The sequence below is a fragment of the Hydra viridissima genome, unplaced genomic scaffold, assembly GCF_058129835.1.
Source record: "Hydra viridissima isolate aposymbiotic clone 2 unplaced genomic scaffold, HvirCarnegie_v1 scaffold_6, whole genome shotgun sequence".
NCBI classification, from domain to species: Eukaryota; Metazoa; Cnidaria; class Hydrozoa; order Anthoathecata; family Hydridae; genus Hydra; species Hydra viridissima.
In genome coordinates, this window is record NW_028324305.1 from 12,638,134 (window position 1) to 12,662,668 (window position 24,535).

General features: G+C 39.8%; 1 protein-coding gene across 1 annotated transcript in view; it reads left to right on the forward strand.

Annotated features, from left to right (window-relative positions):
• The first annotated feature begins 2,555 nt into the window (after positions 1–2,555).
• LOC145190279 (uncharacterized) overlaps positions 2,556–24,535 on the forward strand; it is a 45,904-nt gene continuing 23,924 nt past the window's right edge. The window contains exons 1-21 of the mRNA XM_090089539.1: positions 2,556–2,678; positions 2,792–2,949; positions 3,636–3,956; positions 4,633–5,208; positions 5,885–6,460; positions 7,137–7,712; positions 8,389–8,964; positions 9,641–10,216; positions 10,893–11,468; positions 12,145–12,720; positions 13,397–13,972; positions 14,649–15,224; positions 15,901–16,476; positions 17,153–17,728; positions 18,405–18,980; positions 19,657–20,232; positions 21,126–21,686; positions 21,928–22,206; positions 22,334–22,627; positions 23,385–23,558; positions 23,710–23,802. Of these exons, the coding sequence (XP_089945665.1) occupies positions 2,901–2,949; positions 3,636–3,956; positions 4,633–5,208; positions 5,885–6,460; positions 7,137–7,712; positions 8,389–8,964; positions 9,641–10,216; positions 10,893–11,468; positions 12,145–12,720; positions 13,397–13,972; positions 14,649–15,224; positions 15,901–16,476; positions 17,153–17,728; positions 18,405–18,980; positions 19,657–20,232; positions 21,126–21,686; positions 21,928–22,206; positions 22,334–22,627; positions 23,385–23,558; positions 23,710–23,802 (9,259 nt within the window). The 5' untranslated portion in view covers positions 2,556–2,678; positions 2,792–2,900. The remainder of the gene's footprint in view (positions 2,679–2,791; positions 2,950–3,635; positions 3,957–4,632; positions 5,209–5,884; positions 6,461–7,136; positions 7,713–8,388; positions 8,965–9,640; positions 10,217–10,892; positions 11,469–12,144; positions 12,721–13,396; positions 13,973–14,648; positions 15,225–15,900; positions 16,477–17,152; positions 17,729–18,404; positions 18,981–19,656; positions 20,233–21,125; positions 21,687–21,927; positions 22,207–22,333; positions 22,628–23,384; positions 23,559–23,709; positions 23,803–24,535) is intronic.

Sequence of the window (24,535 nt, forward strand, 5' to 3'; positions counted from 1 at the left end):
AGGAATATTTACAGAAAAATGTGAAGAACCTTGGGGCACTGCCATGTTCAAGTCACCTACGGCGTTATGATCTACCGAAAGTTTTTGATGTTAATCATGATGAATTGAAAGCCCGTGTTGAAGCAGCATTTTCAGTTGTTGTAGTCACTGATGAGGCCAGCGATTCCCAAGATCGTTTCGTTTTACATATACTGTTTATACTACCAGTAGCAAGTTCTGATGAAACGTAGATGAAGGCGGTAACAGTTGACCTGGTCTGCTTAGAAAACGTTAATGCAACGACAGTCAGTCAGGCAATTATTAGGACCCTAAACAAGTTCAACTTTAACTTTATTAAAGTCAGTGCATTTGTTACAGACAATGCCAGTTACATGACGAAGACTATGAGAAATCTCCAAGGGACACTCCCCCACTGTGTTCATTTGTCGTGTAATGCTCACATTCTTAGTCTTGTTGGTGAAACTTGGAGGCAAAGATTTAAAAAAGTTGACCGATTAGTGGCGTGCTTCAAAGCTATATTTGTTCACTGTTCTTCACGAAAGCAGCGGTACCAAGAGTATATAGCTGAACAGACACATGTAGATATTGATACGGTTTCCCTTCCTACAGTTTCAGCTGTAACCAGGTGGAATAGCTGGTTCAACACTATGTCCCATCATGACATATACTTTGAGTACTATCATGGATTCATTGATGCAGAGTTGGAAATATCTGCATCAACCAATGCGTTGTCTGAACTCAAGCTGCTACTTCAAGATGATGGTCTTATTAAGCTGGAAGTCGCTTTCATATCATGTTCATATTAATCGGGTAATTGATCTGCTGGGAGGTAAATAAAACACTACATTCAATTAGGCCTACGTAGTATCTTTCTAATTTGGTTGTATAAATTGCAACTTGTGACATTTATGTAAATGTTGACAGTATAATAGCAATCGCTGCTACAGTATCAAATCAACATTGCACATTAAAATAAAAAAAATTAATAACTGATGGTAAGCCTAACTTGATTTTGTGATTCACAGATTATTCAGACAAGTCGGAATCCACTGATCTACCAGAATGGCAGCGATGCTACAGCTAAACTGATGCAGTATTATTGCCCGGCTACTGCAGTACGCTTCACGTAGCCTGGACTAAGATTTCTCCAATCAGCTCGAATATTCGATCCTCAGCAAGCTAAAACTTTTTTTTAATTCAGAAACCTAAGAGCTAAGTGAATAATTTCCATTTAGAGATTCAGCAACAAAGTTGAACAAAATCTTAGTTAAAACACAGTTTTTGCTTATTGAAGTTATTGCATTATGAAAAAAAAAAAGTGGCATTTTGGTGCCGTGTTTTTTCCGTGTTTTTTGCGATTTTTATTAAAGTACGCCGTGTTTTTCGCAGTTTTTTTCCGCGTTTTTCGCCTGTCCCTACTTATAGCATCACTGGCCCATAAAGGGCTAACTTATCCATCAAATAATCTATGAAGTGGTGTGAAAAATAAAAAATTTTTGACAAATTTACATGTTCTCTTTTAAATGGTGCTTCCGGTTTTTTCAGGTTGAGGTTAAACAAGTTTTTAAACGCAGTAAATTGCCTATGCAAGTAAAGTAAATATACTGGGAAAACCCTTTTTTCATTAGCGCAACAAATTAATTTAACTTAATTTAAGATTATTTTTTCAATGAAATTTCGTTACGTATTTTTTAATCTTGATAAAATCCATTTTTTTTACGATTGTATTAAAAAAAAAAAGGAATGGAGGACAGATAAAAAAGGATTTTTATCTAAACTATTGTGAGAGACAATTAGGTAAGATTTTTTTGATGTAATATTCTTCCCCTTCTTCATGCAACTTTTTCTCTTTCTTCTTCTTCATGCAGCTTTTCTTTTTTCTTTTTTTTTCTTTACACAAATTTTCTCTTTTTCATTTTTGGTGAAGTATTTTCATTTTCTCATTTTCATTTCCCGTTCATGAAGAATATCAAAGTGTTTTATGTTTCAATTAAAAAATTTTTTTTTTGTTATAAAACTCTTGGCCTTGAATGATACTGACCTTCATTTTGCGCCTAAAGGCAATGGGAAGGGGCTGAACATGATCTTGACCTCTTGACGGTACTACATTTATGGTTATTCTATGAAAACTATCGGTTTTTGACTTAACCATTTTAAAGTTAACTAGCAAATTTTTGTCTCATGTTGAAAGAAAACTTTCTTTGCTAGTATAATAATCATACTGATAAATTTCATAAAACATTTTAGAAATGTATACTCATACACATCATACATAAAAAGACTAGAATTGATTTAAGGGTATATTAGCCCTTTGCCGTTTTCAAAAGCAAAATGCATCATTTAATTGATTTTTTTTGACATATGTAAGAACAAATTTTCTTACAATACATAATGTACATTACAAATAAGTTGACTTTACATTACAAATTAGTTGAGTTCAAAAGATATAAACAGAAATAAAAAGCGTTTAAATGCTGAAGAGATTTGTTGAAAGGATTATGAGCATGTGATAACAAGCAAAGTAAACAGAAATTTGAAACCAGTTTCAACAAAAAGGTTTTAAATTGTTTCAAGGACGCAAATTGCTAATATGCGTTAAGTCTGAAAAAAAAAAAGAAAAATTTAAACATGGATTGGCTATCTTTTAGTAATTATGAAAGTGCATTATAAAACGCACGGTAAATTAATATTTTACCATTTAATACACTTTTTTAAGCAGCTTCTTACTTCATCAAACAAGCTAAAATCTCTTTTAGTTATATATATTTATATATACCTTTTTCTTTTGCAGAAGTTGTTACGACCAAAAGATCTATTTAATAAAATCACAGTGCTGTAGTATATTGAAAAACATACTTGATGGTAAACTAATACAAACAAATACAACCTTAAAAAAACTAATGATGCAAACTCTCATCAAAATACTCTTCTCGATCTTCCTGACAACGTGTAAGTACAAGAAAACATTTTATGTAGTTTAAGTTAAAACTCTAAAACAACTCTGGGTTAATAAATGTTACCATTTTCATATATACATTGAAGAGCCATAAGTGTTCCATTTAATCAAAGTATTCCTTTCAATAATATAAAAAAGTCCCTTTAAATATAAATATGTCCTTAAATATTAATAAGGCATAGTAATGACTTTTACAGTTCATTATGATTCATCATTAGAAAAAAAAAACAACAAACATATATGATGAAAAATTTTCAATTTCATAAATGTATCAATAATAACACAGGTATAAAATAATTACAAACTGATTCCGTAAATACCCAATTATTCAAAAAGCACATGTTAATTGATATTGGGAAAATAGACCTAGAATAGTAAGAAATTTAATACACAGAAAAGTGAAAAACTAACAAAAAAGGAAAAGCATAAAAAAAAAAATTAATTAAAATAAATAAGAAAAGAAATATATAGGTATAAATATATTTATATCAATATATATATAAATATATATATATATATATATATATATATATATATATATATATATATATATATATATATATATATATATAAAGAAACAGAACAAACATAATAAGAAAAAAAGTTAAACAAAACATTTATAGTAAATGCTTACAAATATAAACACAAAAAAATGGTGAAACCGAATTATTCAAATTAGATTGTGAAATTGGAAGCAGTTCAAATGAATCAGCCAAAACTTCGTTTGGCGAGCCTGGAGGCGGTCCGTTAAACTTAACAGTCACAGAGGTTTCATCTACAGAGCTTAAAGTGTGTTGGAACCGTCCGGAAAACGCATCTTTTCTTCAAGATTACACCGTTGTCTACAACAGCACTTGGAATGTGACTGTCGGCCTTAATGAAAGCTGCCATTCGGTCGGAAGTTTGAGCATTTGTACAAGATATACGTTTTCGGTTTGTGCAAACTATCCGGAAGGCAAGCGTCAGTGCGCCAATGCTTCAGAGAGAAGCCTGAGAGATGGTAAGAAGCCGTTTTTAGTTGCGTTTTAGTTTTGCTTTTCTGCTGTTGCTGGTTCGTTTCGTTCGTTTGCTTGTCTTTCAGCTTTGAGCTTTGCAAGACGACCTTTAGCGAAAAGAGCAAGTTTTGCATGTTGCAGGGTACGAACCTGTGTGGCTGAGTAGCTGAGTGTCAGACAGTGCGCTTGTTTTAAGAAGTTTTTCTCATGCTGAGAGCGTTTTGTCAAACTGTGGTGCTCGCTCTTTCCCTTTTTGCATGGGCCTTAACGGTCCACTTGCTAGCTGTGAGCAGCGGCTGTGTCAAACTGTGGTGAGAGATTGCCAACAAAACGGTGTTGTAGAGCTACTGAGGCGCACGCTTTTCTTGCTTACAGCTTTTCAGCTCAGGTGCTTGCATTGTTGTTTGGTCTGAGCGTTTCTCTGTGCGTTAAGCGGTTTGTTAGTATAAGGATCCAACTGGCGGTGGTGTTCAGACATAATCGGCGCACATGACTTTCGATGTGTTGACTTTGAAGCGTTATGGTGTTGTTTCATTGTTTGGGCGCAAGCTTTGATGTGACTTGATTTTGAGTGCGAGCAAGTTGTTGGTTCAGAACTGTTGTTAGCTTAGGAAAAGGGTTTTTGTTTTGTTTTGTTTTGTGACAGCCTTTTTTTTTTTTTTTTTCTTTTTTTTACTCCAGCTCCTGGTGCTGTGGCAAACCTTTCAGTTGTAAGTCAAAGTGTTGCGAGTGTTACAATTGCATGGAGCCAACCTGGTGCAAGAGACGGGAGTGTGTCGTACAGGATCTTTTACAAAGAAAAGCATGAGCGGAATGCGACGGACTTCATTTTTTATCTACAGACCGACGGTTACGGTGACGGTAACGGTAACGTTACGGTGGTTAATCTCAGAGAGCACACTGAATACGAGTTTGTCGTTCAACCCTTCACTGTTGCTTGTGGCAATGGTAGTAGTTCAAATGTATCAGCCAAAACTTCGTTTGGCGAGCCTGGAGGCGGTCCGTTAAACTTAACAGTCACAGAGGTTTCATCTACAGAGCTTAAAGTGTGTTGGAACCGTCCGGAAAACGCATCTTTTCTTCAAGATTACACCGTTGTCTACAACAGCACTTGGAATGTGACTGTCGGCCTTAATGAAAGCTGCCATTCGGTCGGAAGTTTGAGCATTTGTACAAGATATACGTTTTCGGTTTGTGCAAACTATCCGGAAGGCAAGCGTCAGTGCGCCAATGCTTCAGAGAGAAGCCTGAGAGATGGTAAGAAGCCGTTTTTAGTTGCGTTTTAGTTTTGCTTTTCTGCTGTTGCTGGTTCGTTTCGTTCGTTTGCTTGTCTTTCAGCTTTGAGCTTTGCAAGACGACCTTTAGCGAAAAGAGCAAGTTTTGCATGTTGCAGGGTACGAACCTGTGTGGCTGAGTAGCTGAGTGTCAGACAGTGCGCTTGTTTTAAGAAGTTTTTCTCATGCTGAGAGCGTTTTGTCAAACTGTGGTGCTCGCTCTTTCCCTTTTTGCATGGGCCTTAACGGTCCACTTGCTAGCTGTGAGCAGCGGCTGTGTCAAACTGTGGTGAGAGATTGCCAACAAAACGGTGTTGTAGAGCTACTGAGGCGCACGCTTTTCTTGCTTACAGCTTTTCAGCTCAGGTGCTTGCATTGTTGTTTGGTCTGAGCGTTTCTCTGTGCGTTAAGCGGTTTGTTAGTATAAGGATCCAACTGGCGGTGGTGTTCAGACATAATCGGCGCACATGACTTTCGATGTGTTGACTTTGAAGCGTTATGGTGTTGTTTCATTGTTTGGGCGCAAGCTTTGATGTGACTTGATTTTGAGTGCGAGCAAGTTGTTGGTTCAGAACTGTTGTTAGCTTAGGAAAAGGGTTTTTGTTTTGTTTTGTTTTGTGACAGCCTTTTTTTTTTTTTTTTTCTTTTTTTTACTCCAGCTCCTGGTGCTGTGGCAAACCTTTCAGTTGTAAGTCAAAGTGTTGCGAGTGTTACAATTGCATGGAGCCAACCTGGTGCAAGAGACGGGAGTGTGTCGTACAGGATCTTTTACAAAGAAAAGCATGAGCGGAATGCGACGGACTTCATTTTTTATCTACAGACCGACGGTTACGGTGACGGTAACGGTAACGTTACGGTGGTTAATCTCAGAGAGCACACTGAATACGAGTTTGTCGTTCAACCCTTCACTGTTGCTTGTGGCAATGGTAGTAGTTCAAATGTATCAGCCAAAACTTCGTTTGGCGAGCCTGGAGGCGGTCCGTTAAACTTAACAGTCACAGAGGTTTCATCTACAGAGCTTAAAGTGTGTTGGAACCGTCCGGAAAACGCATCTTTTCTTCAAGATTACACCGTTGTCTACAACAGCACTTGGAATGTGACTGTCGGCCTTAATGAAAGCTGCCATTCGGTCGGAAGTTTGAGCATTTGTACAAGATATACGTTTTCGGTTTGTGCAAACTATCCGGAAGGCAAGCGTCAGTGCGCCAATGCTTCAGAGAGAAGCCTGAGAGATGGTAAGAAGCCGTTTTTAGTTGCGTTTTAGTTTTGCTTTTCTGCTGTTGCTGGTTCGTTTCGTTCGTTTGCTTGTCTTTCAGCTTTGAGCTTTGCAAGACGACCTTTAGCGAAAAGAGCAAGTTTTGCATGTTGCAGGGTACGAACCTGTGTGGCTGAGTAGCTGAGTGTCAGACAGTGCGCTTGTTTTAAGAAGTTTTTCTCATGCTGAGAGCGTTTTGTCAAACTGTGGTGCTCGCTCTTTCCCTTTTTGCATGGGCCTTAACGGTCCACTTGCTAGCTGTGAGCAGCGGCTGTGTCAAACTGTGGTGAGAGATTGCCAACAAAACGGTGTTGTAGAGCTACTGAGGCGCACGCTTTTCTTGCTTACAGCTTTTCAGCTCAGGTGCTTGCATTGTTGTTTGGTCTGAGCGTTTCTCTGTGCGTTAAGCGGTTTGTTAGTATAAGGATCCAACTGGCGGTGGTGTTCAGACATAATCGGCGCACATGACTTTCGATGTGTTGACTTTGAAGCGTTATGGTGTTGTTTCATTGTTTGGGCGCAAGCTTTGATGTGACTTGATTTTGAGTGCGAGCAAGTTGTTGGTTCAGAACTGTTGTTAGCTTAGGAAAAGGGTTTTTGTTTTGTTTTGTTTTGTGACAGCCTTTTTTTTTTTTTTTTTCTTTTTTTTACTCCAGCTCCTGGTGCTGTGGCAAACCTTTCAGTTGTAAGTCAAAGTGTTGCGAGTGTTACAATTGCATGGAGCCAACCTGGTGCAAGAGACGGGAGTGTGTCGTACAGGATCTTTTACAAAGAAAAGCATGAGCGGAATGCGACGGACTTCATTTTTTATCTACAGACCGACGGTTACGGTGACGGTAACGGTAACGTTACGGTGGTTAATCTCAGAGAGCACACTGAATACGAGTTTGTCGTTCAACCCTTCACTGTTGCTTGTGGCAATGGTAGTAGTTCAAATGTATCAGCCAAAACTTCGTTTGGCGAGCCTGGAGGCGGTCCGTTAAACTTAACAGTCACAGAGGTTTCATCTACAGAGCTTAAAGTGTGTTGGAACCGTCCGGAAAACGCATCTTTTCTTCAAGATTACACCGTTGTCTACAACAGCACTTGGAATGTGACTGTCGGCCTTAATGAAAGCTGCCATTCGGTCGGAAGTTTGAGCATTTGTACAAGATATACGTTTTCGGTTTGTGCAAACTATCCGGAAGGCAAGCGTCAGTGCGCCAATGCTTCAGAGAGAAGCCTGAGAGATGGTAAGAAGCCGTTTTTAGTTGCGTTTTAGTTTTGCTTTTCTGCTGTTGCTGGTTCGTTTCGTTCGTTTGCTTGTCTTTCAGCTTTGAGCTTTGCAAGACGACCTTTAGCGAAAAGAGCAAGTTTTGCATGTTGCAGGGTACGAACCTGTGTGGCTGAGTAGCTGAGTGTCAGACAGTGCGCTTGTTTTAAGAAGTTTTTCTCATGCTGAGAGCGTTTTGTCAAACTGTGGTGCTCGCTCTTTCCCTTTTTGCATGGGCCTTAACGGTCCACTTGCTAGCTGTGAGCAGCGGCTGTGTCAAACTGTGGTGAGAGATTGCCAACAAAACGGTGTTGTAGAGCTACTGAGGCGCACGCTTTTCTTGCTTACAGCTTTTCAGCTCAGGTGCTTGCATTGTTGTTTGGTCTGAGCGTTTCTCTGTGCGTTAAGCGGTTTGTTAGTATAAGGATCCAACTGGCGGTGGTGTTCAGACATAATCGGCGCACATGACTTTCGATGTGTTGACTTTGAAGCGTTATGGTGTTGTTTCATTGTTTGGGCGCAAGCTTTGATGTGACTTGATTTTGAGTGCGAGCAAGTTGTTGGTTCAGAACTGTTGTTAGCTTAGGAAAAGGGTTTTTGTTTTGTTTTGTTTTGTGACAGCCTTTTTTTTTTTTTTTTTCTTTTTTTTACTCCAGCTCCTGGTGCTGTGGCAAACCTTTCAGTTGTAAGTCAAAGTGTTGCGAGTGTTACAATTGCATGGAGCCAACCTGGTGCAAGAGACGGGAGTGTGTCGTACAGGATCTTTTACAAAGAAAAGCATGAGCGGAATTCGACGGACTTCATTTTTTATCTACAGACCGACGGTTACGGTGACGGTAACGGTAACGTTACGGTGGTTAATCTCAGAGAGCACACTGAATACGAGTTTGTCGTTCAACCCTTCACTGTTGCTTGTGGCAATGGTAGTAGTTCAAATGTATCAGCCAAAACTTCGTTTGGCGAGCCTGGAGGCGGTCCGTTAAACTTAACAGTCACAGAGGTTTCATCTACAGAGCTTAAAGTGTGTTGGAACCGTCCGGAAAACGCATCTTTTCTTCAAGATTACACCGTTGTCTACAACAGCACTTGGAATGTGACTGTCGGCCTTAATGAAAGCTGCCATTCGGTCGGAAGTTTGAGCATTTGTACAAGATATACGTTTTCGGTTTGTGCAAACTATCCGGAAGGCAAGCGTCAGTGCGCCAATGCTTCAGAGAGAAGCCTGAGAGATGGTAAGAAGCCGTTTTTAGTTGCGTTTTAGTTTTGCTTTTCTGCTGTTGCTGGTTCGTTTCGTTCGTTTGCTTGTCTTTCAGCTTTGAGCTTTGCAAGACGACCTTTAGCGAAAAGAGCAAGTTTTGCATGTTGCAGGGTACGAACCTGTGTGGCTGAGTAGCTGAGTGTCAGACAGTGCGCTTGTTTTAAGAAGTTTTTCTCATGCTGAGAGCGTTTTGTCAAACTGTGGTGCTCGCTCTTTCCCTTTTTGCATGGGCCTTAACGGTCCACTTGCTAGCTGTGAGCAGCGGCTGTGTCAAACTGTGGTGAGAGATTGCCAACAAAACGGTGTTGTAGAGCTACTGAGGCGCACGCTTTTCTTGCTTACAGCTTTTCAGCTCAGGTGCTTGCATTGTTGTTTGGTCTGAGCGTTTCTCTGTGCGTTAAGCGGTTTGTTAGTATAAGGATCCAACTGGCGGTGGTGTTCAGACATAATCGGCGCACATGACTTTCGATGTGTTGACTTTGAAGCGTTATGGTGTTGTTTCATTGTTTGGGCGCAAGCTTTGATGTGACTTGATTTTGAGTGCGAGCAAGTTGTTGGTTCAGAACTGTTGTTAGCTTAGGAAAAGGGTTTTTGTTTTGTTTTGTTTTGTGACAGCCTTTTTTTTTTTTTTTTTCTTTTTTTTACTCCAGCTCCTGGTGCTGTGGCAAACCTTTCAGTTGTAAGTCAAAGTGTTGCGAGTGTTACAATTGCATGGAGCCAACCTGGTGCAAGAGACGGGAGTGTGTCGTACAGGATCTTTTACAAAGAAAAGCATGAGCGGAATGCGACGGACTTCATTTTTTATCTACAGACCGACGGTTACGGTGACGGTAACGGTAACGTTACGGTGGTTAATCTCAGAGAGCACACTGAATACGAGTTTGTCGTTCAACCCTTCACTGTTGCTTGTGGCAATGGTAGTAGTTCAAATGTATCAGCCAAAACTTCGTTTGGCGAGCCTGGAGGCGGTCCGTTAAACTTAACAGTCACAGAGGTTTCATCTACAGAGCTTAAAGTGTGTTGGAACCGTCCGGAAAACGCATCTTTTCTTCAAGATTACACCGTTGTCTACAACAGCACTTGGAATGTGACTGTCGGCCTTAATGAAAGCTGCCATTCGGTCGGAAGTTTGAGCATTTGTACAAGATATACGTTTTCGGTTTGTGCAAACTATCCGGAAGGCAAGCGTCAGTGCGCCAATGCTTCAGAGAGAAGCCTGAGAGATGGTAAGAAGCCGTTTTTAGTTGCGTTTTAGTTTTGCTTTTCTGCTGTTGCTGGTTCGTTTCGTTCGTTTGCTTGTCTTTCAGCTTTGAGCTTTGCAAGACGACCTTTAGCGAAAAGAGCAAGTTTTGCATGTTGCAGGGTACGAACCTGTGTGGCTGAGTAGCTGAGTGTCAGACAGTGCGCTTGTTTTAAGAAGTTTTTCTCATGCTGAGAGCGTTTTGTCAAACTGTGGTGCTCGCTCTTTCCCTTTTTGCATGGGCCTTAACGGTCCACTTGCTAGCTGTGAGCAGCGGCTGTGTCAAACTGTGGTGAGAGATTGCCAACAAAACGGTGTTGTAGAGCTACTGAGGCGCACGCTTTTCTTGCTTACAGCTTTTCAGCTCAGGTGCTTGCATTGTTGTTTGGTCTGAGCGTTTCTCTGTGCGTTAAGCGGTTTGTTAGTATAAGGATCCAACTGGCGGTGGTGTTCAGACATAATCGGCGCACATGACTTTCGATGTGTTGACTTTGAAGCGTTATGGTGTTGTTTCATTGTTTGGGCGCAAGCTTTGATGTGACTTGATTTTGAGTGCGAGCAAGTTGTTGGTTCAGAACTGTTGTTAGCTTAGGAAAAGGGTTTTTGTTTTGTTTTGTTTTGTGACAGCCTTTTTTTTTTTTTTTTTCTTTTTTTTACTCCAGCTCCTGGTGCTGTGGCAAACCTTTCAGTTGTAAGTCAAAGTGTTGCGAGTGTTACAATTGCATGGAGCCAACCTGGTGCAAGAGACGGGAGTGTGTCGTACAGGATCTTTTACAAAGAAAAGCATGAGCGGAATGCGACGGACTTCATTTTTTATCTACAGACCGACGGTTACGGTGACGGTAACGGTAACGTTACGGTGGTTAATCTCAGAGAGCACACTGAATACGAGTTTGTCGTTCAACCCTTCACTGTTGCTTGTGGCAATGGTAGTAGTTCAAATGTATCAGCCAAAACTTCGTTTGGCGAGCCTGGAGGCGGTCCGTTAAACTTAACAGTCACAGAGGTTTCATCTACAGAGCTTAAAGTGTGTTGGAACCGTCCGGAAAACGCATCTTTTCTTCAAGATTACACCGTTGTCTACAACAGCACTTGGAATGTGACTGTCGGCCTTAATGAAAGCTGCCATTCGGTCGGAAGTTTGAGCATTTGTACAAGATATACGTTTTCGGTTTGTGCAAACTATCCGGAAGGCAAGCGTCAGTGCGCCAATGCTTCAGAGAGAAGCCTGAGAGATGGTAAGAAGCCGTTTTTAGTTGCGTTTTAGTTTTGCTTTTCTGCTGTTGCTGGTTCGTTTCGTTCGTTTGCTTGTCTTTCAGCTTTGAGCTTTGCAAGACGACCTTTAGCGAAAAGAGCAAGTTTTGCATGTTGCAGGGTACGAACCTGTGTGGCTGAGTAGCTGAGTGTCAGACAGTGCGCTTGTTTTAAGAAGTTTTTCTCATGCTGAGAGCGTTTTGTCAAACTGTGGTGCTCGCTCTTTCCCTTTTTGCATGGGCCTTAACGGTCCACTTGCTAGCTGTGAGCAGCGGCTGTGTCAAACTGTGGTGAGAGATTGCCAACAAAACGGTGTTGTAGAGCTACTGAGGCGCACGCTTTTCTTGCTTACAGCTTTTCAGCTCAGGTGCTTGCATTGTTGTTTGGTCTGAGCGTTTCTCTGTGCGTTAAGCGGTTTGTTAGTATAAGGATCCAACTGGCGGTGGTGTTCAGACATAATCGGCGCACATGACTTTCGATGTGTTGACTTTGAAGCGTTATGGTGTTGTTTCATTGTTTGGGCGCAAGCTTTGATGTGACTTGATTTTGAGTGCGAGCAAGTTGTTGGTTCAGAACTGTTGTTAGCTTAGGAAAAGGGTTTTTGTTTTGTTTTGTTTTGTGACAGCCTTTTTTTTTTTTTTTTTCTTTTTTTTACTCCAGCTCCTGGTGCTGTGGCAAACCTTTCAGTTGTAAGTCAAAGTGTTGCGAGTGTTACAATTGCATGGAGCCAACCTGGTGCAAGAGACGGGAGTGTGTCGTACAGGATCTTTTACAAAGAAAAGCATGAGCGGAATGCGACGGACTTCATTTTTTATCTACAGACCGACGGTTACGGTGACGGTAACGGTAACGTTACGGTGGTTAATCTCAGAGAGCACACTGAATACGAGTTTGTCGTTCAACCCTTCACTGTTGCTTGTGGCAATGGTAGTAGTTCAAATGTATCAGCCAAAACTTCGTTTGGCGAGCCTGGAGGCGGTCCGTTAAACTTAACAGTCACAGAGGTTTCATCTACAGAGCTTAAAGTGTGTTGGAACCGTCCGGAAAACGCATCTTTTCTTCAAGATTACACCGTTGTCTACAACAGCACTTGGAATGTGACTGTCGGCCTTAATGAAAGCTGCCATTCGGTCGGAAGTTTGAGCATTTGTACAAGATATACGTTTTCGGTTTGTGCAAACTATCCGGAAGGCAAGCGTCAGTGCGCCAATGCTTCAGAGAGAAGCCTGAGAGATGGTAAGAAGCCGTTTTTAGTTGCGTTTTAGTTTTGCTTTTCTGCTGTTGCTGGTTCGTTTCGTTCGTTTGCTTGTCTTTCAGCTTTGAGCTTTGCAAGACGACCTTTAGCGAAAAGAGCAAGTTTTGCATGTTGCAGGGTACGAACCTGTGTGGCTGAGTAGCTGAGTGTCAGACAGTGCGCTTGTTTTAAGAAGTTTTTCTCATGCTGAGAGCGTTTTGTCAAACTGTGGTGCTCGCTCTTTCCCTTTTTGCATGGGCCTTAACGGTCCACTTGCTAGCTGTGAGCAGCGGCTGTGTCAAACTGTGGTGAGAGATTGCCAACAAAACGGTGTTGTAGAGCTACTGAGGCGCACGCTTTTCTTGCTTACAGCTTTTCAGCTCAGGTGCTTGCATTGTTGTTTGGTCTGAGCGTTTCTCTGTGCGTTAAGCGGTTTGTTAGTATAAGGATCCAACTGGCGGTGGTGTTCAGACATAATCGGCGCACATGACTTTCGATGTGTTGACTTTGAAGCGTTATGGTGTTGTTTCATTGTTTGGGCGCAAGCTTTGATGTGACTTGATTTTGAGTGCGAGCAAGTTGTTGGTTCAGAACTGTTGTTAGCTTAGGAAAAGGGTTTTTGTTTTGTTTTGTTTTGTGACAGCCTTTTTTTTTTTTTTTTTCTTTTTTTTACTCCAGCTCCTGGTGCTGTGGCAAACCTTTCAGTTGTAAGTCAAAGTGTTGCGAGTGTTACAATTGCATGGAGCCAACCTGGTGCAAGAGACGGGAGTGTGTCGTACAGGATCTTTTACAAAGAAAAGCATGAGCGGAATGCGACGGACTTCATTTTTTATCTACAGACCGACGGTTACGGTGACGGTAACGGTAACGTTACGGTGGTTAATCTCAGAGAGCACACTGAATACGAGTTTGTCGTTCAACCCTTCACTGTTGCTTGTGGCAATGGTAGTAGTTCAAATGTATCAGCCAAAACTTCGTTTGGCGAGCCTGGAGGCGGTCCGTTAAACTTAACAGTCACAGAGGTTTCATCTACAGAGCTTAAAGTGTGTTGGAACCGTCCGGAAAACGCATCTTTTCTTCAAGATTACACCGTTGTCTACAACAGCACTTGGAATGTGACTGTCGGCCTTAATGAAAGCTGCCATTCGGTCGGAAGTTTGAGCATTTGTACAAGATATACGTTTTCGGTTTGTGCAAACTATCCGGAAGGCAAGCGTCAGTGCGCCAATGCTTCAGAGAGAAGCCTGAGAGATGGTAAGAAGCCGTTTTTAGTTGCGTTTTAGTTTTGCTTTTCTGCTGTTGCTGGTTCGTTTCGTTCGTTTGCTTGTCTTTCAGCTTTGAGCTTTGCAAGACGACCTTTAGCGAAAAGAGCAAGTTTTGCATGTTGCAGGGTACGAACCTGTGTGGCTGAGTAGCTGAGTGTCAGACAGTGCGCTTGTTTTAAGAAGTTTTTCTCATGCTGAGAGCGTTTTGTCAAACTGTGGTGCTCGCTCTTTCCCTTTTTGCATGGGCCTTAACGGTCCACTTGCTAGCTGTGAGCAGCGGCTGTGTCAAACTGTGGTGAGAGATTGCCAACAAAACGGTGTTGTAGAGCTACTGAGGCGCACGCTTTTCTTGCTTACAGCTTTTCAGCTCAGGTGCTTGCATTGTTGTTTGGTCTGAGCGTTTCTCTGTGCGTTAAGCGGTTTGTTAGTATAAGGATCCAACTGGCGGTGGTGTTCAGACATAATCGGCGCACATGACTTTCGATGTGTTGACTTTGAAGCGTTATGGTGTTGTTTCATTGTTTGGGCGCAAGCTTTGATGTGACTTGATTTTGAGTGCGAGCAAGTTGTTGGTTCAGAACTGTTGTTAGCTTAGGAAAAGGGTTTTTGTTTTGTTTTGTTTTGTGACAGCCTTTTTTTTTTTTTTTTTCTTTTTTTTACTCCAGCTCCTGGTGCTGTGGCAAACCTTTCAGTTGTAAGTCAAAGTGTTGCGAGTGTTACAATTGCATGGAGCCAACCTGGTGCAAGAGACGGGAGTGTGTCGTACAGGATCTTTTACAAAGAAAAGCATGAGCGGAATGCGACGGACTTCATTTTTTATCTACAGACCGACGGTTACGGTGACGGTAACGGTAACGTTACGGTGGTTAATCTCAGAGAGCACACTGAATACGAGTTTGTCGTTCAACCCTTCACTGTTGCTTGTGGCAATGGTAGTAGTTCAAATGTATCAGCCAAAACTTCGTTTGGCGAGCCTGGAGGCGGTCCGTTAAACTTAACAGTCACAGAGGTTTCATCTACAGAGCTTAAAGTGTGTTGGAACCGTCCGGAAAACGCATCTTTTCTTCAAGATTACACCGTTGTCTACAACAGCACTTGGAATGTGACTGTCGGCCTTAATGAAAGCTGCCATTCGGTCGGAAGTTTGAGCATTTGTACAAGATATACGTTTTCGGTTTGTGCAAACTATCCGGAAGGCAAGCGTCAGTGCGCCAATGCTTCAGAGAGAAGCCTGAGAGATGGTAAGAAGCCGTTTTTAGTTGCGTTTTAGTTTTGCTTTTCTGCTGTTGCTGGTTCGTTTCGTTCGTTTGCTTGTCTTTCAGCTTTGAGCTTTGCAAGACGACCTTTAGCGAAAAGAGCAAGTTTTGCATGTTGCAGGGTACGAACCTGTGTGGCTGAGTAGCTGAGTGTCAGACAGTGCGCTTGTTTTAAGAAGTTTTTCTCATGCTGAGAGCGTTTTGTCAAACTGTGGTGCTCGCTCTTTCCCTTTTTGCATGGGCCTTAACGGTCCACTTGCTAGCTGTGAGCAGCGGCTGTGTCAAACTGTGGTGAGAGATTGCCAACAAAACGGTGTTGTAGAGCTACTGAGGCGCACGCTTTTCTTGCTTACAGCTTTTCAGCTCAGGTGCTTGCATTGTTGTTTGGTCTGAGCGTTTCTCTGTGCGTTAAGCGGTTTGTTAGTATAAGGATCCAACTGGCGGTGGTGTTCAGACATAATCGGCGCACATGACTTTCGATGTGTTGACTTTGAAGCGTTATGGTGTTGTTTCATTGTTTGGGCGCAAGCTTTGATGTGACTTGATTTTGAGTGCGAGCAAGTTGTTGGTTCAGAACTGTTGTTAGCTTAGGAAAAGGGTTTTTGTTTTGTTTTGTTTTGTGACAGCCTTTTTTTTTTTTTTTTTCTTTTTTTTACTCCAGCTCCTGGTGCTGTGGCAAACCTTTCAGTTGTAAGTCAAAGTGTTGCGAGTGTTACAATTGCATGGAGCCAACCTGGTGCAAGAGACGGGAGTGTGTCGTACAGGATCTTTTACAAAGAAAAGCATGAGCGGAATGCGACGGACTTCATTTTTTATCTACAGACCGACGGTTACGGTGACGGTAACGGTAACGTTACGGTGGTTAATCTCAGAGAGCACACTGAATACGAGTTTGTCGTTCAACCCTTCACTGTTGCTTGTGGCAATGGTAGTAGTTCAAATGTATCAGCCAAAACTTCGTTTGGCGAGCCTGGAGGCGGTCCGTTAAACTTAACAGTCACAGAGGTTTCATCTACAGAGCTTAAAGTGTGTTGGAACCGTCCGGAAAACGCATCTTTTCTTCAAGATTACACCGTTGTCTACAACAGCACTTGGAATGTGACTGTCGGCCTTAATGAAAGCTGCCATTCGGTCGGAAGTTTGAGCATTTGTACAAGATATACGTTTTCGGTTTGTGCAAACTATCCGGAAGGCAAGCGTCAGTGCGCCAATGCTTCAGAGAGAAGCCTGAGAGATGGTAAGAAGCCGTTTTTAGTTGCGTTTTAGTTTTGCTTTTCTGCTGTTGCTGGTTCGTTTCGTTCGTTTGCTTGTCTTTCAGCTTTGAGCTTTGCAAGACGACCTTTAGCGAAAAGAGCAAGTTTTGCATGTTGCAGGGTACGAACCTGTGTGGCTGAGTAGCTGAGTGTCAGACAGTGCGCTTGTTTTAAGAAGTTTTTCTCATGCTGAGAGCGTTTTGTCAAACTGTGGTGCTCGCTCTTTCCCTTTTTGCATGGGCCTTAACGGTCCACTTGCTAGCTGTGAGCAGCGGCTGTGTCAAACTGTGGTGAGAGATTGCCAACAAAACGGTGTTGTAGAGCTACTGAGGCGCACGCTTTTCTTGCTTACAGCTTTTCAGCTCAGGTGCTTGCATTGTTGTTTGGTCTGAGCGTTTCTCTGTGCGTTAAGCGGTTTGTTAGTATAAGGATCCAACTGGCGGTGGTGTTCAGACATAATCGGCGCACATGACTTTCGATGTGTTGACTTTGAAGCGTTATGGTGTTGTTTCATTGTTTGGGCGCAAGCTTTGATGTGACTTGATTTTGAGTGCGAGCAAGTTGTTGGTTCAGAACTGTTGTTAGCTTAGGAAAAGGGTTTTTGTTTTGTTTTGTTTTGTGACAGCCTTTTTTTTTTTTTTTTTCTTTTTTTTACTCCAGCTCCTGGTGCTGTGGCAAACCTTTCAGTTGTAAGTCAAAGTGTTGCGAGTGTTACAATTGCATGGAGCCAACCTGGTGCAAGAGACGGGAGTGTGTCGTACAGGATCTTTTACAAAGAAAAGCATGAGCGGAATGCGACGGACTTCATTTTTTATCTACAGACCGACGGTTACGGTGACGGTAACGGTAACGTTACGGTGGTTAATCTCAGAGAGCACACTGAATACGAGTTTGTCGTTCAACCCTTCACTGTTGCTTGTGGCAATGGTAGTAGTTCAAATGTATCAGCCAAAACTTCGTTTGGCGAGCCTGGAGGCGGTCCGTTAAACTTAACAGTCACAGAGGTTTCATCTACAGAGCTTAAAGTGTGTTGGAACCGTCCGGAAAACGCATCTTTTCTTCAAGATTACACCGTTGTCTACAACAGCACTTGGAATGTGACTGTCGGCCTTAATGAAAGCTGCCATTCGGTCGGAAGTTTGAGCATTTGTACAAGATATACGTTTTCGGTTTGTGCAAACTATCCGGAAGGCAAGCGTCAGTGCGCCAATGCTTCAGAGAGAAGCCTGAGAGATGGTAAGAAGCCGTTTTTAGTTGCGTTTTAGTTTTGCTTTTCTGCTGTTGCTGGTTCGTTTCGTTCGTTTGCTTGTCTTTCAGCTTTGAGCTTTGCAAGACGACCTTTAGCGAAAAGAGCAAGTTTTGCATGTTGCAGGGTACGAACCTGTGTGGCTGAGTAGCTGAGTGTCAGACAGTGCGCTTGTTTTAAGAAGTTTTTCTCATGCTGAGAGCGTTTTGTCAAACTGTGGTGCTCGCTCTTTCCCTTTTTGCATGGGCCTTAACGGTCCACTTGCTAGCTGTGAGCAGCGGCTGTGTCAAACTGTGGTGAGAGATTGCCAACAAAACGGTGTTGTAGAGCTACTGAGGCGCACGCTTTTCTTGCTTACAGCTTTTCAGCTCAGGTGCTTGCATTGTTGTTTGGTCTGAGCGTTTCTCTGTGCGTTAAGCGGTTTGTTAGTATAAGGATCCAACTGGCGGTGGTGTTCAGACATAATCGGCGCACATGACTTTCGATGTGTTGACTTTGAAGCGTTATGGTGTTGTTTCATTGTTTGGGCGCAAGCTTTGATGTGACTTGATTTTGAGTGCGAGCAAGTTGTTGGTTCAGAACTGTTGTTAGCTTAGGAAAAGGGTTTTTGTTTTGTTTTGTTTTGTGACAGCCTTTTTTTTTTTTTTTTTCTTTTTTTTACTCCAGCTCCTGGTGCTGTGGCAAACCTTTCAGTTGTAAGTCAAAGTGTTGCGAGTGTTACAATTGCATGGAGCCAACCTGGTGCAAGAGACGGGAGTGTGTCGTACAGGATCTTTTACAAAGAAAAGCATGAGCGGAATGCGACGGACTTCATTTTTTATCTACAGACCGACGGTTACGGTGACGGTAACGGTAACGTTACGGTGGTTAATCTCAGAGAGCACACTGAATACGAGTTTGTCGTTCAACCCTTCACTGTTGCTTGTGGCAATGGTAGTAGTTCAAATGTATCAGCCAAAACTTCGTTTGGCGAGCCTGGAGGCGGTCCGTTAAACTTAACAGTCACAGAGGTTTCATCTACAGAGCTTAAAGTGTGTTGGAACCGTCCGGAAAACGCATCTTTTCTTCAAGATTACACCGTTGTCTACAACAGCACTTGGAATGTGACTGTCGGCCTTAATGAAAGCTGCCATTCGGTCGGAAGTTTGAGCATTTGTACAAGATATACGTTTTCGGTTTGTGCAAACTATCCGGAAGGCAAGCGTCAGTGCGCCAATGCTTCAGAGAGAAGCCTGAGAGATGGTAAGAAGCCGTTTTTAGTTGCGTTTTAGTTTTGCTTTTCTGCTGTTGCTGGTTCGTTTCGTTCGTTTGCTTGTCTTTCAGCTTTGAGCTTTGCAAGACGACCTTTAGCGAAAAGAGCAAGTTTTGCATGTTGCAGGGTACGAACCTGTGTGGCTGAGTAGCTGAGTGTCAGACAGTGCGCTTGTTTTAAGAAGTTTTTCTCATGCTGAGAGCGTTTTGTCAAACTGTGGTGCTCGCTCTTTCCCTTTTTGCATGGGCCTTAACGGTCCACTTGCTAGCTGTGAGCAGCGGCTGTGTCAAACTGTGGTGAGAGATTGCCAACAAAACGGTGTTGTAGAGCTACTGAGGCGCACGCTTTTCTTGCTTACAGCTTTTCAGCTCAGGTGCTTGCATTGTTGTTTGGTCTGAGCGTTTCTCTGTGCGTTAAGCGGTTTGTTAGTATAAGGATCCAACTGGCGGTGGTGTTCAGACATAATCGGCGCACATGACTTTCGATGTGTTGACTTTGAAGCGTTATGGTGTTGTTTCATTGTTTGGGCGCAAGCTTTGATGTGACTTGATTTTGAGTGCGAGCAAGTTGTTGGTTCAGAACTGTTGTTAGCTTAGGAAAAGGGTTTTTGTTTTGTTTTGTTTTGTGACAGCCTTTTTTTTTTTTTTTTTCTTTTTTTTACTCCAGCTCCTGGTGCTGTGGCAAACCTTTCAGTTGTAAGTCAAAGTGTTGCGAGTGTTACAATTGCATGGAGCCAACCTGGTGCAAGAGACGGGAGTGTGTCGTACAGGATCTTTTACAAAGAAAAGCATGAGCGGAATGCGACGGACTTCATTTTTTATCTACAGACCGACGGTTACGGTGACGGTAACGGTAACGTTACGGTGGTTAATCTCAGAGAGCACACTGAATACGAGTTTGTCGTTCAACCCTTCACTGTTGCTTGTGGCAATGGTAGTAGTTCAAATGTATCAGCCAAAACTTCGTTTGGCGAGCCTGGAGGCGGTCCGTTAAACTTAACAGTCACAGAGGTTTCATCTACAGAGCTTAAAGTGTGTTGGAACCGTCCGGAAAACGCATCTTTTCTTCAAGATTACACCGTTGTCTACAACAGCACTTGGAATGTGACTGTCGGCCTTAATGAAAGCTGCCATTCGGTCGGAAGTTTGAGCATTTGTACAAGATATACGTTTTCGGTTTGTGCAAACTATCCGGAAGGCAAGCGTCAGTGCACCAATGCTTCTGGTTCAACTTTTGAATGTGGTATGTATCTGTTTTGTTTACTTTTCTTGTCTTTTTTGTTTGTTTGTTCGTTAGTTTGTTTTTTTATTTTACTGATTTATAGAGCTGTTTTTTGCAACAATATCATGTTTTGCTTTGTTTTGGATTGATTTTTGTTTGTGCGAGTTCAAGATATTGTGCTATTTTTCTTTTTTTTTTTTTTTTTTTTTGTCGAGGGTGATTTGTGAAATCTGGATGTGTGTTATTTTTCGTTTGCTCATCTTTTAATTGTTCATTTGTTTTCTATGAGATATCGTTTTGTCGATTCGATGTGTGAATTTTCTTATAACCGTCTAATGTTTATCCACGTTGGTGCACACTTTTCTTGCGTTTAGCTTTTTTTGTAAGGTACTTGTATTGGTTTTTAGTTAAAGCGTTTTTCTGTTAAAATAGGGTTTTTTTTAGAAGAAGAATTTAACTGGCGATAGTGTTCTTATTGGCGCACATCAATATCGATGTGTTTTGTTTTTTATCATATTTTGACCGGGTTTGTTTTCCCTTCAACTAACGCCCTAATACGTCGCGATAGCAGATAGCTTTTTTGTTATGCACTGTAATACAATAGATAAGGCGCAGGTACTTTCTTCCTCAAAGCCCTTGTTAACAAGTTTCCTGGTCTCCACCTCCAGTCAGTACGAAACGACTTTTGTCGTCACCCGGCCTCCACCATCAACTAGTACGCAGACGTGTTTACACATCTCCCGGTCACAATGTGTTAAGTGTTATGGTGTTGTTTCTTTGTTTCGGAGTATGTTTTTATGTGACTTGACCTTGAGTGTGAGCAATTTGCAATTCAGAGCTGTTTTTAATTTTGGAAATGGGTTTTTGTTTATTTTTGTTTTGCGACAGCTTTTTTTTTTGTTTTTTTACACCAGCTCCTGGTCCTGTGGTAAACCTTTCTGTTCTAAGTCGAAGTGTTGCGAGTGTTACTATTGTCTGGAGCGAACCTATTTTAAGAAACGGAATGGTGTCTTACCGGATCTTTTTCAAAGCTAAGGACGATCAGGAATGGCCGTCTTTCGTTTTTTATGGAAAGACCAACGAAACTAATTTTACAGTTTATGGGCTGAGGAAATACACTGAATACGAGTTTGTCGTCCAACCCTTCACTGCTACTGGCGGCAATGGTAGTCATTCAAACATATCAGTCAAAACTTTGTTTGGTGAGCCTGGAGGTGGTCCTTTAAACTTAACAGTTGAAGGGCGTTCGTCAACAGAACTCAAAGTGTCTTGGGATCGTCCGAATAACTCTTCTTTTCTTCAGGATTACACCATTTTTTTGTTTGGACCTTTGAATATGACTGTCAACCAAAACAGCACTTTTTTTTTAGCCAGAAACTTAAGCATTTATACAAGATATAATTTTTTGGTTTGTGCTAATTATCCAGATGACAAGTCTTCGTGTAGTAATGCTTCAGGTGTTACGTTTGAAGCTGGTATAAAGCTTTCTTTTTTTTTTTTTTTTTTTGTGAGTGATATTTATTGAATGTTCTTTTGTTTTTCGTTTAGGCTGTTTTTTACTTTGTTTTTTTGTTTTTTGTTGTAGTTTTGGTTTTTGTTATAGTTTTTTTTTACGTTTTGTCTTTTTTTTTTATTATTGTTGTTGTTGAGTTTTTCTATTATTTTTTTTTCTATTTGTTTTTAGGTAATTTAATTTTTTTTTTTTTACATTTACAGCTCCTGGGCCTGTTAGTTATCTCATGGCCAAAAACATCTCTAAAACTTCTGTGGTGATTACTTGGGCCCCTCCTATTGTTAGAAATGGAATTGTTTCTTATCACGTTTTCTATAAAATGGATCAAATTTTTTCTCATCAATATGTTTGCCAAACTCAGAACTTGTCTTTAGTTATCTCTTATCTTGAAGAGTTTATAACTTATGAGGTTTTTGTTCTTCCTTTTACAACTGGTGGCAATGGTTCTTACAAAAGTGTTCTTTTTACAACACTTCCTTCTGGTATCACTTAAACTCAATAAAGATGTTTTCTTTTACATTTGATGGTTTTCCTGTATTATTAGTCATCTTGTTTTCTTTTTTATATGCAATTTTATTTAAAGTTTTCTAAACCATATTTTTTCTTTAGAACCCAGTGGAGAACCTTTGAATCTTACAGTGAATTCCATCTCTTCCACCTCTATTTCATTAACATGGAATCACCCTGAGTATTTTTTAAGAAATGGCATTATTAAAAATTACATCATTCTCTACAATAGTTCTTCAACAGACAATATTCAAATTATTACACCTTCTAATGACACTAATCATGTCATTTATCAATTGCACAAATTTACATTGTATACATTTTCAGTCTGGCCTTGTAATCAAGTTGGTAAAGGTCTGGTAGCAGCAAATGGTGAAAATACTACTTATGAAGATAGTAAGTGTGCAATTATGTCTGCACTTTAAACATCAAAATGTTATATGTGAAATCTCTTTTTTAAATGAAATTTATAAAAGATTTAAAAAGCTTCTTTTAGTATACTAATATCTTTACCTCATGCTTTAATGTATTTTTGTTTTCATTATTATCATTATTGTTATTATTATTATTATTATTATTATTATTATTATTATTATTATTATTATTATTATTATTATTATTATTATTATTATTATTATTATTATTATTATTATTATTTATATTATTATCATTATTATTACTATTATTATTATAATTATTATTGCTATTATTATTATTATTGCTATTATTATTATTATTGTTATTATTATTATTATTATTATAATTATAATAATAATAATAATTATTATTATTATTGTTGTTGTTGTTGTTGTTGTTGTTGTTGTTGTTGTTGTTGTTGTTGTTGTTGTTGTTATTATTATTATTATTATTATTATTATTATTATTATTATTATTATTATTATTTTTATTATTATTATTGTTATTACTATTATTACTATTATTATTATTTATAGTTTTAAAGTATTATCAGTTTTTTAATTTAATAAATTGATTATCTTACATCCTGTGCTAAAAATTATTTAAACAGTTTTTGGTATGAATATATGAGCAGCATATTAGAAATGTAATGATGAAGCAATGTATTGCATATAAATGTTCTAAACTTATTAATGATATACATTGAAAATATAACTAATTTAATGTTTTGTTTTAGTACCAGATGAACCTGAAAATTTTATTTGTGAAATTATTTCTGAATTTACCATTAAATTGAAATGGACACAGCCTGTTGTTAAAAATGGCAATCTTTTGGCATACAAACTTCTTAGAAAAGATCTTGAAAAATCTTTAAATAGTTCTGAATTTGAGTATGATGATAATTCTCTTGGTAAGATTTAAATGTTGAAAATTTTTTCTTTTATAAAAAATGTAAATCAATGTTTAAGCAAATGAGTTTTGAATATTTTTATTGATTCAAAAAAATTATTTGATATTGTTTTTAGTTTTTTTTAACTGTGCTTTCTTTTTCAAATTTTCAGTCCCATTCACAAAATATGAGTATGAACTATCTGCCTCAACAAAAGTTGGTTTTGGAAGAAGCAAAAATATTACTTGTAAAACTAAAGAAGGAGGTTATCTTATCTTATTTTCAAGTTTTATATCAGTTTTTGATGCAAAGTTTAACTCTTTATTATTATCAAGTTAAATCTCTCTTTCCCCCCTATTTTTTTTTTTTTTTTTTTTTATAGCTTTTACTATAGTTTTCAATCTGAATTGAAATATGTTGTAAAATTTAATCAGCAGTTGCATTTACATTCCTTCTGATAACATCTCACAATAAACTTTAAATATTGATATAAATATTAAACTAATGTTCGCTACTGTCACCAAGGTTTCCTAGAAAGCTAACAAGATGTGTACTATGTGTATTATAAGTTTCAAATAGTTTCTGAGAAATTTAATTATAATACTTTACTTATGTATTTCTAATAATGCTCTAGGGAAAATCTTTAAATGATAACTTAAAAATACTTTTGAGTTGACATTCTTTTGTTGAAACTGTTACCTTTGAAGCGCTGCCTAGCCATTGAGCACAGGGTGATTTTTTAATGCAGAGGTAGAATTTTTAAATTACTTGATGTATCCTCTTTGCCAACAAAATGGATGTAAATATATTTGAAATTAAATAAAAAAATTAATGAGTCTTATTACATCTTCATGTTTTTTATGATGACAAAATAAATCTCCACTGTGCACTCACAAGCTATCAATAAACAGTTGCATATAGTTGAGTCAAACTGAGCAGTAAATCCCTTCCAGTAAATCCTGTATAAAATATAAGTACACAAAGATAGTCACTTTAAA